We start from the raw sequence: 10,753 nt of genomic DNA, 5'->3' as shown, positions 1-10,753 counted from the left end.
ACACCGTGCACGCTGAGTCATTAGCACAGAGCTTGGCACTTAAGAAGCGCTTACTCAACGGCAGCTGAGCTGTGGACGCTTTCAGATTCCCCACCCGTAAAATGAGCAATTTAGCTCAACTGATCCATTCTCAGACCTTGGGTGAGTCAGATTTTCCGGGCACATGCGGAAACGCACGTCAGAGGAAGGAAGGAGAACTGGCAACCCGGCGCCCAGGTCCAGGTTTAGCACAGTAGGCGCAGCCACCTTGCTCACCTACCCGACCCGGCTCTGCAGGTGCCTAAAGGGGCGGGCGAAGGACCTTAGACACATAGCCCCGCCCCCCACACGCTCTGCGTTCTTCATTGGGCCCGAGAGTTCGAGGCTCGTTACGTCACATGAGTGCGACCCGCGTATAAAAGAGGGAGGCGTGTCCCGCCGAGGAGGAGGAGACAAGATGGCGGCGTCCGTGGGGCAGGGATGTCTGAGGTGGCTGCCCGGGGTCGCGTGGCGGAACAGGTACAACTGTTTGGGGAGCCTGCCTCGGGGCGAGGGACGGCCCGAGCCAAACAGGGGTCTAGAGAGAGGAGTCGTTTCTTTGTCGCGGGCTCGCCCTGAGGAATGCTCGAGTGGAGACGGAGCCACTCACCTTCACCTAGAGCTCGGGCGCAGGTGCGACTGCCTCCGCCTAGGACGGTCCGAATCTGGCCTAAACCTCTCTCTTTGTCCTTTCCACTCCACAAGGGACAAAAAAACAAAAATATAAACAAAAAGCACCCACTAAACCAGGTGAAATGGGCTGCGTGTCCGCCACTAGAGCCGAGGCAGGGCTGGACGCTTCTTTCTCTGGGAGTGGTATTGCTGGGAGGGGCGCCGAGATGTGGGAAGAGCACTGGAGCTGGAGTTGGGCGGCTTTCACTTTGGATTCTTGGACTCTGAAGTGAGAGGATAGGATTCCGTAATCTCAAAATCGTCCATGATGGAAATAGGGTCTCGGTTACCCTGGTGACTGTCAACTCTTAGATTGTTGGAGGGGTCATAAATCCAGCCCTTTCTTTTTGGCGAGGTCGAGGCCCTGATAGACGGAGGGACTTGCTCAGTTCCACCCAGCCAGGTAGCAGCAGAGCTGAGACTCCTTCCCAGGTACCTCTGTGTCTCACGCAGGGACCTTTCCTTCAGGCTGCCCACCGTGAGGACATTCATTATTCGAAGTAGCTTACGTAAGAGCTAGCATGGGAGCATTTGGACTCTGGGGAAATGGATTAAAATGTTGGTTGCTGTAACTTAGAATCTGTCGCTCGGTGTCATTTCGAAGAGCTAAGATTTGCGAGACCCGCAACTTTTGTGTTTCGGACTGGCTTCATTTTGTCAGCGTGGACGAGGGCTTGCGCTGTGATTTTGGGAAGTAGAGACACTGGTTTCGGACAGAGAGGGAACAGAAAATGCCATTGCCCTGGCTAGGAGAGCTTCCCTCTTCTATTATTAACTACTCAGAAGTGGTGTAACTTCTCAGGAGAGGGCTCCACAGTGTGGTGATAACTGTTAGGATTTGAAGAAGAGGGTCTCTGTGGTTTTAATGTTGTTACCAGGTGTGCTGTTTACGAGTCAGTAGTAAAATGTGTCATAAGTTGGAAAGACTAAAAAAATGACCCTCATGTTTGTTTGTTTGTTTTTGAAACGATGGTGAGGAAGGTGACTTCACCCACTATCTTTTAAAAAGGGAAAAAAGTCGAAACTTTAGTACCAGTATAGGTAGATACAACTGAATTTAGGGCCACTGGGTAGGAGGGGTGAGGATTTGGGTACAGTAATTCAGTTTTCAAAGCTGTTACATATCCAGGTGGAAACTATATTGAGATGCAAAAAACCCCCAAAAGATAACATTTCCATGATTTTTAAGTAAAGCAGTGTCTGTTTGAGAGACATATATTTGAAAGCCTCATACTGCAGAGTTTTCCAGTAACTGAGTGATATGTGACAGGTGAGAAATAGAGAAAGTAATTATAAGTGATAATTTAGGACCATGTTTCCTAAATTTGATAAAAGAATGGAGTGGGTGTTTATTAGTAAAAGAGGTTCCCAGGTATATCCCCACAATGCTGCCAAATTCAGGCTCAGTAGGTGTAGGTTGGGGCCCTTGCAACTGTATTTTTTATGGGTGCTCTGGATGATTCTTTGGTTCAGGCACATATGAACCTAGTGCCTAGGGGGTGCGTGGTTGTGCAAGACCTTCCTTCAGGAGTATTTATGACATTCCTGCCACTGTCAACTACAGTGCCAGGGATCGGGGTGAGGGGGGAGGGCAGGAGAAAAGAGAGGAATTAAAAGATACAGGCCTTGCGTTGAAAGAACTTTACAGTTTAGTGGAAGAGAGAGGGAATACGGCTAAATAATATGAGATAGAACATGGAATAAGGCCTTAAGAAACCTGCCAGTTCATTTTCAGGAGAACTTTTCACAGCTCTAAAAAGCAGGAGGGACATAAGGACTATAGTTAGTGTTACCACCAGAGGTGATGTTAAAAATATTTTCAAACTGGGCTTCCCTGGTGCCTCAGTGGTAAAGAATCTGCCTGCCAAAGCAGGAGACATGGGTTCGACCCCTCTTCTGGAAAGATCCCATATGCCGTGGAGCAATTAAGCTCACGTGCCATAGCTGTTGAGCTTGTGCTCTGGAGCCCGGAGAGCCGAAACTACCGAGTCTTAGAGCCTGTGCTCTGCAGCAAGAGGAGCCACTGCAATTGGAAGCTCGAGCACCACAACTAGAGAGTGGCTGTCACTCCCCACAGCTTGAGAACTTCGCAGCAGCAAAGACCCAGCACAGCCAAAAATAATAAGTAAATCATAAAATAGTTTAAAACTCTGACAGTGTGGACACAGACCAGTTAGGGTGAACAGTGGTCACAGTTGGTGCGGCCACCCCATGTGCCAGCTGAACCTCACTTGTGTTACTTTTGATAAGAGTGATATGTAGCTAGGTACCAGGGCCTGGGATTCAGGTTTTATGTGATTGTCTCATTTACTCCTAATGAGGTGGGTCCTATTTTTAGAGGTGGAGAAACTGAGGCTTAGAATTAGTTAACAAGTGGCTGAATGGAGATCTGAGCCCCAGGGTCAGACTTAAGTGCTTAATAGTGGGCTTTAATTGCCTGCTTGCAGGAGGTACATGTGGGTTTACCATACAGAAGGTACATGTGATTGAACCTAGCCGTTCATTTCTCTGATGCTTAATCTCGCTGTTGAGATTGAGGTCTAGGGGGAAAACAGACAAACCCCTGTGTTTGTGGACAAGCACAGACAGAAATACGTGAATATATATAAAATCAGTTCATTTCAGGTAGTGAGAAGAAAAGTAAAGGAAGTTAATTAAGGAGTTAGTGCTCCAGAGAGAGAACTCTTGGGCTTGTGGTCAGGAGGAAGCATTTGAGCAGAGAATTGAGTGAGGAGGGACTGAGCTGGAGGGGTGTGCCCCCCGGAGCAGACAGCACATGCAGAGGCGTGGGTGTGCAAGGGGGTGGATGCATGAGGAGAGGGGAAGTAGCAGGAGGTCTGGGGTTCAGAGGGCCACTTCTGTAGGGTCTGTTTTGAAAAGGTCAGTCTGAATGTTCTGTGATGAATGGGACACGGAGGCCAAGCAGGGAGACCAGGCTAGTGCAGCTCTTCAGCAGAGACCCAGTGGCTCAGGCCAGAAGAGAAGTAGGCAGATGAGGGTGTACTTTGAAAGTGGGGGCTTCGCGCCTTGTCAGTGGATTGAATATGGACAGTGAGAAAGAAAGGACTTGCAAAGGAGTTCTGGGGTTTCAGCCTGTGCACTGGGGGAGTTGTGGTGCCTTTTTTCTGGGATGGTGTATTAATTATAGCAGTGTTGGTGTGGTAACAGGTAAATTCTAGCATCTTGGTGACTAACACAGTGAAAGTTTTTGTCTCTATCATATAAGCCCAGGCTGCTTTTCATCGTGAAGGCACCATGATTTGAGGGCCCATCTCTTGCCATCGTAACACATGGCTGCCCAGGATCTGCATGTTTGTCTCCATCTAACAGGCCAGGAGGGGACCTGGGAAGTCTGAATGGTTCTCACAGTGGTTAGAACTCACTTCTAGGAAATCTCATCTCTTGGGCAGAGGAAGTGGGTTTAATAACCGGCTGGCTAGTCTCTGCCACAGATGGACAGCTCTGGGGGATGGAGCTGTTGAAGGGGAGTGAGGGAGGGTTGGGAATTCTGTTTTGGACAAACTTAGTTTGAGGCGTTTCAAAGTGAGGATGTTGGGTAGCCAGGTTGAAATATGGTCTGGAGGTCTCTGAAGTAGCAGTGAGGAGAGTCCTCTGCATCTGGCTGTTTAAAACCAGACTGGGTGAACATCTCTAGGGCGACAGCCTGGACAAAGCAGGTGTCTGAGCCTTGGGCATGGCAGCTGTTTGAAGTTAGGGAGACTGGACAGACAGGAGGAAAATCAGGGCTCCAAAGGCTCTATGTGTTTCAAGAAGGGCAAGGTGTGAAGGCAGGCATTGAAAGAGACAAACTCCCAGTTAAAACCGCCTGAGTCCCAGGCACGCACGGCACGGTGTGGGGACTGCAGCTCCTGGGACTGTCTTGTATATTTGAACGTTGCTAAGAGAGTACTTCTCATCACAAGAAAAATCTGCAAATACGTGTGGTGAGGGATGTTTAACTAGTTTTATTGTGGGCATCCTTCCTCAATATATACAAATAGGGAATAATATCCTCCACCTGAAACTAATATAATGTTACATTTCAGTTATACCTCAATTGGAGGGGGAAAAAAAAAGAAGGGGATCACCTGTGACAGATGCTGCTGAGAGGTCAAATAACACGATGTCCAAGAAATGTGAGTAGGGGTTGGCAGCGTGGAAGAGGTGACCTTGGCAGGAGACGATGTGGTGGGGACAAAAGCCCGGTTGAGTGGGATTAAGAGAGACAGGAAGGCGAGGAAGTGATGGCAGCGAACGTTGCTCTTTCTGCGCGCCCGCAGTGGCGTGGGCAGTGTTGTAAGATCAGAAAAAGTGTGGTGTTGATATGAGAATAAGAATGACCCAGGGATGAAAGACAATCTGATGCAACAAGCTATTTGCCAGGCACTTGTTCCAGGAGCTAGGGCTGCAGCAGTGGATGGCGAGACCTTGACATTGTTCTTGGGAAGATGTGAATGCAAACCAGCTACCTGGGTGCTGTGCATTGGGTTACAGTAGATAAACCACGATCTCCCACTTGTATCTCCCCTAACCAACGCCCCCCGCCCCGGGGGGAGGGAAGAAAAAGCCTTATTCAACAGTCTGCAAGCATTCTTTGAGTTGGGGGCTCAGCAGCAGTTCTGGAATGCACAGTGCAGCAGTGTGCGCCACGCAACAATGCAGCCTTCAGTCAGAACGTACAGCGCTGGCTCTAATTCCACTGGGAAAGCAGAGTCTCAGGCGCTTGCTTTTGCAGTGGGAGTGTCCAGTCTGAGAGATGAGCATTGTGCACTCTGAAAGGACATTCACCTACTGCAACACTCCCTCCTTTGTGTCAGTAGCTGTCCGTCCATCTGGCCTCTGAGGGGGTGGTGATGGTCAAGGTCCCAGACTTGTTCTGCATGCAGATCTTGCTTGCCTGTAGGAGAATCAGAGTCACCCTGTTAGCACCAAGCTGCGAGAGTGTCATTAAGGAAATTTCACAGGAGTAAATGAAGGTGTTTAAATCTGATAATGTTCACAGGATATTTATGTAAGACATAACTACTAAGAATCCATGAATGTAAATATTACTGTATGAAAGTCATAAATGCCATTCTGTTTTCCACAAAAATAGCAGTTTAGACATTTATAATAGAGTAAATTTATACTTTCATAAAAGACTCCAAAGGAAAAAAAGAAACCCTTACTAACAAGGACGTAGTTTCTTTACTTTAGATTTCAGGTCAGTATTTGGGAGAACTGAAGTGCTATCTGAATTGAAGGTGGGTTGTTTGCTCTTTGATTAAGGAGAGAGCTGGTTGTTTACTAAAAATTCATTAATGCTTTCCTTGCTCGCACAGTCACTTACTGCACTGGGGATGTGTCCTATTTCCCTAGGTAAAGAGGAAATGAAGAGCGACGAAGAATAAAATACCATTTCCTTACAGCTTGAAGCCATGAAAATGGTCATATTTTTTCTCAGAATGCTTGAAAACCCTTTTACCCTGTGAAAGTAGCTTTTGTGGCAAGATAGCCACAAATAATAATTTAAAAATTCCAAACAAGTTGAGCCTTCCAGACTCAAAGTAGATTAGAGTAGCTCAGCCTGATTTGTTTGCGTCATTCTTTCCCCAGGGTAAACATATAAAGTTTAAAAATTCAGGGTATTCTCTGGTGGTCCTGTGGTTAGAACCCTGTGCTTCCACTGCTGGGGCACAGGTTCAATCCTGCGGGCTTCGTGGCACAGCCCAAAAGCAAAACATTTAAAATTTCAGCACTTTATTAGGTTCTTTAATTAATAGGAGTTAGAAGCTACAAGGCTGTGTACAGCTGTTCTTTTGTGGTGAAGAAACGTATGCTTTTTGTGTAAGTGCAGCTTGACTGCTTATTATGGTCTTAAGAGTAATTCTTTTGTGAAAAAGTTTTAGACTTCAGAAAAGATATGAAAATAGTACAGAGAATTTCCAAATACCCTGTGCTCTGACTCCCCTGTTCAGCTGTATCTGCTTTATCACTCCCCCTTCTCTCCCTCTGTCTCTTTCTGTGAGTGTGTATATGTGTACACTTTCTGCTGAGACACTTGGTGCCCCTTTCCCTTTAACTGTTTGAGCCCTTTTCCTATAAGGACATTTTCTTACAAAACGGCAGTCCTGTGCAGTGGTCACAACTGGTAGATTAAGTGGATGCAATAGTATTATTGACTCTATAGATTGTATTCAAATTTTGGCAGTTGATCCTCTAATTTTTTTTAATTAAAAAAATGTTTAACGACTCCTTTTTGCTTGATTATAGGCGTCCTCACTGTGAAGATGCTGCCTTGAGCCACTTCCTTCAGTCCTTGAGGAAGCCACCTCTGAGAACCTTTTCCACAAGTAAGTAGCAATTTACTACTTACAAAAGATTGGACTTCGCAGGTGACACAGTGGTAAAGAATCTGCCTACCAATGCAGGAGGCTCAAGAGATGTGAGTTAGATCCCTGGGTGGGGAAGATCCTCTGGAGAAGGAAATGGCACTCACTCCAGTATTCTTGCCTGAAAAATTCCATGGACAGAGGAGCCTGGCGGGCTGCAGTCTGTGGGGCTGCAAAGAGTCGGACACGACTGAGCGACTAAGCACAGCACAAGTAGCACTTAGAGACGGCACCGGCCTCTTGGCTTCAGTTCACTCATCAGTAAATTCACACAAACACAGCACCTATTTCACAGGGCTGTCGTTAGGATCAGATGGAATTGTGCCTGTGAGGTGCTTAGAGTACCTGGCACATAGGTACCACTGAAGCTTTAGCTGCTGTTATCCGATTATTTTACTGGGTGCATGTGTGGTGTTCCGTCACTTGACTGTACCGTTTAGTGTTGGACATTGAAGTTGCTTCTAGTCTTTTGAGCTGTGGTGTGGAGAAGACGCTTGAGAGTCCCTTGGATGCAAGGAGATCCAACCAGTCCATCCTAAAGGAAATCAACCCTGAATACTTATTGGAAGGACTGATGTTGAAGCTGAAATTCCAATACCTTGGCCACCTGATGTGAAGAACTGAGTCATTGGAAAAGACCCTGATGCTGGGAAAGATTGAAGGCGGGAGGGGAAGGGGACGATAGAGGATGAGATGGTTGGATGGCATCACTGATTCAATGGACGTGAGTTTGAGTAAGCTCCGGGAGTTGGTGATGGACAGGGAGTTCTGGTGTGCTGCCGTTCATGGGGTCGCAAAGAGTTGTACACGACTGAGCAACTGAACTGAACTCTTTTTCTATTACAGACAGTTCTGTAGTAACATATCTTTATGCATCCTCAGGATAAATTTGGTGACTTAGAATTGCCGACTAAAAAGGTTTGTGTATTTTATAACTTGGTATTTAGACCAAATTGCTCTTCAGAGAGGGTTGTCCCAGTTTACACTCCTGAGCAGAAAAGGCTCATGAGTACATCGGTTCCCCACACCCACCTCAGCACTGGGTTGTGAACTTTTTGGATCTTTTAAGCAGCTGTTTAAATCTGTACAAAAATGTGCGTTGTTTTTATTATCTAGATACCCTTTTTATTCTCTTGTACCAAAAGCTGTTTTTGACTGCCAAGTAATCATACCTTGGGAATAAAATGAGATGGTTAATGAGAATAAAAACAAAAAGCTTATTATTAAGGTAGTTAAATAGGAGCACATCTGGGTGTTACTTAAGTAGGACTTGCGCGTGGGAACATGTAAGACTCACTTGAAGGATGGAGGGGAGCCTCAGAAATGAAGTCAGAATGTCGCAGATCTGCAGAAAAACTGCTTTTATAACATGACAAACACAGCGGGGAGGCATCAGGAGTGAAGGGCAGCCTCTGCTTACTGCCTCCTGTTAGAGGAGTAAAGAAAGCCGGTAGAGAAAGAGACCTATAACTGAAGCAAGGACCGGTGTAGCCAAAGCGCCGAGGAGGGTGTGACCCGCCAGCCCGGGCCGCTGGCTAAGTGCCGTGAGGCTGCGTACAGCAGGTCTCTCCTCACCAGACAATCCAGAAAGAGGGAAAAAACTGTTTCTTGCTTTCTGACAAGTTTTTCTGGTCAGAGGTAGACTAGTTAGTTTAAGTAGTAAGGGTTCTTTAGGAATAATCAGAAGAGGGAAGAGATGAATGACATCCATACTTGCTCATTAAAAAAAGAAACAGCAGGGAGGCGGTCCAGTGGTTAGGACTTGAAGCTGTCACTGCCAAGGGCCCAGGTTCAATCCCTTGTCTGGGAACTAAAACCCCACGAACCTCTCGGCATGGCCAGAAAAAAAGAAAAACCGAAAAATCCAAACCCCTCTTCTCACTGTGCTGCAGTCTTCTTCACTTGCTGCCTTCACCTCGTGCCCTTGTCTTCAGATCGTCTTCTCCCTGTATGCGTGTCTGTCTCCAGGTTTTCTCTTTCTGTAAGCGGACAAGTCATATTATTAGAGCCCACTGTGGGGACCTTATTTTAACCTGATTCCCTCTGTAGAGACCTTCTATCCAAGAAAGGTGACAGCGGCGCTGGGGCTGGGACTTCAGCATATGAGTTTTGTGTGTGTGCGCGCTCAGTCACCAAGTCGTCTCCGACTTTGTGGCCCCTGGACTGTAGCCCACAGGCTCCTCTGTCCATGGGGTTTCCCAGGCAAGAACACTGCAGTGGGTCGCCACTTCCAACTTTAGGGGATCTTCCCGACCCAGGGATTGAACTCAAGTCTCTTGTGGCTCCTACATTAGCAGGTGGATTCTTTACCATGGAGCCACCTGGTTTGGGGGGACATGATTCAACCCATAATGCATGTTGAGCATCTTTACATGTACTTTCTGGCCATTCCTATTGGAGAAACATCTGTTCATATCCATAGTATGTTTTTATTTTTTTGTTTACTCATTTTTGGCTGTGCCGGGTCTCTGTTGCTGCGTGAGCTTTTCTCTGGCTGTGGTGAGCACGGGCTTCTCACTGCGGTGGCGTCTTCCATCGTGGAGCACGGGCTCTGGGCTGGCAGGCTTCAGTTTTGGTTCTCAGGCTCTAGAGCAGAGGCTCAACAGTTGTGACGGACATGCTTAGTTGCTCCCTGGCATGTGGGATCTTCCCAGACCAGGGAGAGAACCTGTGTCTCCTACATTGGCAAGCAGATTCTTTACCACTGAGCCATGAAGAAAGCCCTTAGTATGTTTTTTAATTGGGCTATTTGTCTTTTATTGTTGAATTGTAAGAGCTTATGAGATTTTGCCTTTGAAAGAATACTGCTGTCCAGTCAGAACTGGGTCTGGGTCATAAAAGTGAGATCAGAGAGCCTGTCCCTGTCTGGTCCTGTGGGTAGCCAGCAGGGCACCCTGGGATACTTTCTTGATCTCTTTACATTTGACGTTTTCATCTTAAACTGTGTAGCTGTGGTGGCAGTCGAGGTGCATCGTTGTTTCATGGGGAAGACGCGTGAGTCCCCAACTAGGTAGACTCTGGAGGCAGCAGCGTCTCCGCAGTGACTCAGGGCTGCTCCTGCTCGTCAGATCTCTGGGGTCCCGTCAGCTTTCCTGAGGGCTTGTCCCAGCCTTCCTGTTGGTGCTGTGTTTGCATGACTCAGTGCTGTCCCTTCTCCTGGCTCAACGTTTTCCTGTTTTTTTACAGATGCCAGGAAAGTCCACACGGCCCCTGCCCGCACCTCGTCCCTGCTGCGCCCCCTGCCCATTCTGGTCGCCACAGGTGGCGGGTATGCAGGGTACCGGCAGTACGAGAAGTACCGGGAGCGAGAGCTGGAGAAGCTGGGCTTGGACGTCCCGCCCAAGCTTGCTGGTCACTGGGAGGTAGGAACCGGAGAGCCGCCTTGTGTCCTCCCGGAGCACAGTTCCTGTCCCTCCGTAAATCACCCCGAAGTTAAGCCGTCTGAGAAAGCGGAATGTGCTTTCTTGGAGCTCATGTCTCCAGTGGGTTTGGGGCGATGTAGAAGTCGTGTCAGGCTTCCCTCTGTCTTCAGACTCAGCCCTGGTCTTCCCAAGGCCTCTTGAAATCTTGGGAGCTCGTGCCTTCCCCTGGGGCTGGCGTCCTGGCCGTCATGCTTCCTCAGTCTGAGGGCGGGCCAGAAGAGTTGGACTTGTGTGATGTGGATACGTTCTCACCAGGAACCAGACTGCAAC

The 10,753-nt window shown here is 47.8% G+C and overlaps 1 protein-coding gene across 3 annotated transcripts in view; it reads left to right on the top strand.

The window, feature by feature from the left end:
• Nucleotides 1-407: 407 nt before the first annotated feature.
• The window catches only part of PISD (phosphatidylserine decarboxylase), a 27,934-nt gene continuing 17,588 nt past the window's right edge, over nt 408-10,753 (top strand). Inside the window, exons 1-4 of one of the 3 annotated variants that reach the window (XM_010828803.1) lie at nt 428-498; nt 4,737-4,826; nt 6,943-7,022; nt 10,248-10,423. In XM_010828803.1, the coding sequence (XP_010827105.1) occupies nt 4,825-4,826; nt 6,943-7,022; nt 10,248-10,423 (258 nt within the window). In that variant the 5' untranslated portion in view covers nt 428-498; nt 4,737-4,824. Of the gene's footprint in view, nt 499-4,736; nt 4,827-6,942; nt 7,023-10,247; nt 10,424-10,753 lie in introns of all 3 variants that reach the window. The other 2 variants (XM_010828802.1, XM_010828801.1) reach the window with 2 other exon arrangements.

This window comes from Bison bison, unplaced genomic scaffold (assembly GCF_000754665.1).
Source record: "Bison bison bison isolate TAMUID 2011002044 unplaced genomic scaffold, Bison_UMD1.0 scf7180017864495, whole genome shotgun sequence".
NCBI lineage: Eukaryota > Metazoa > Chordata > Mammalia > Artiodactyla > Bovidae > Bison > Bison bison.
This window is presented reverse-complemented; position numbering and strand designations above follow the sequence as displayed.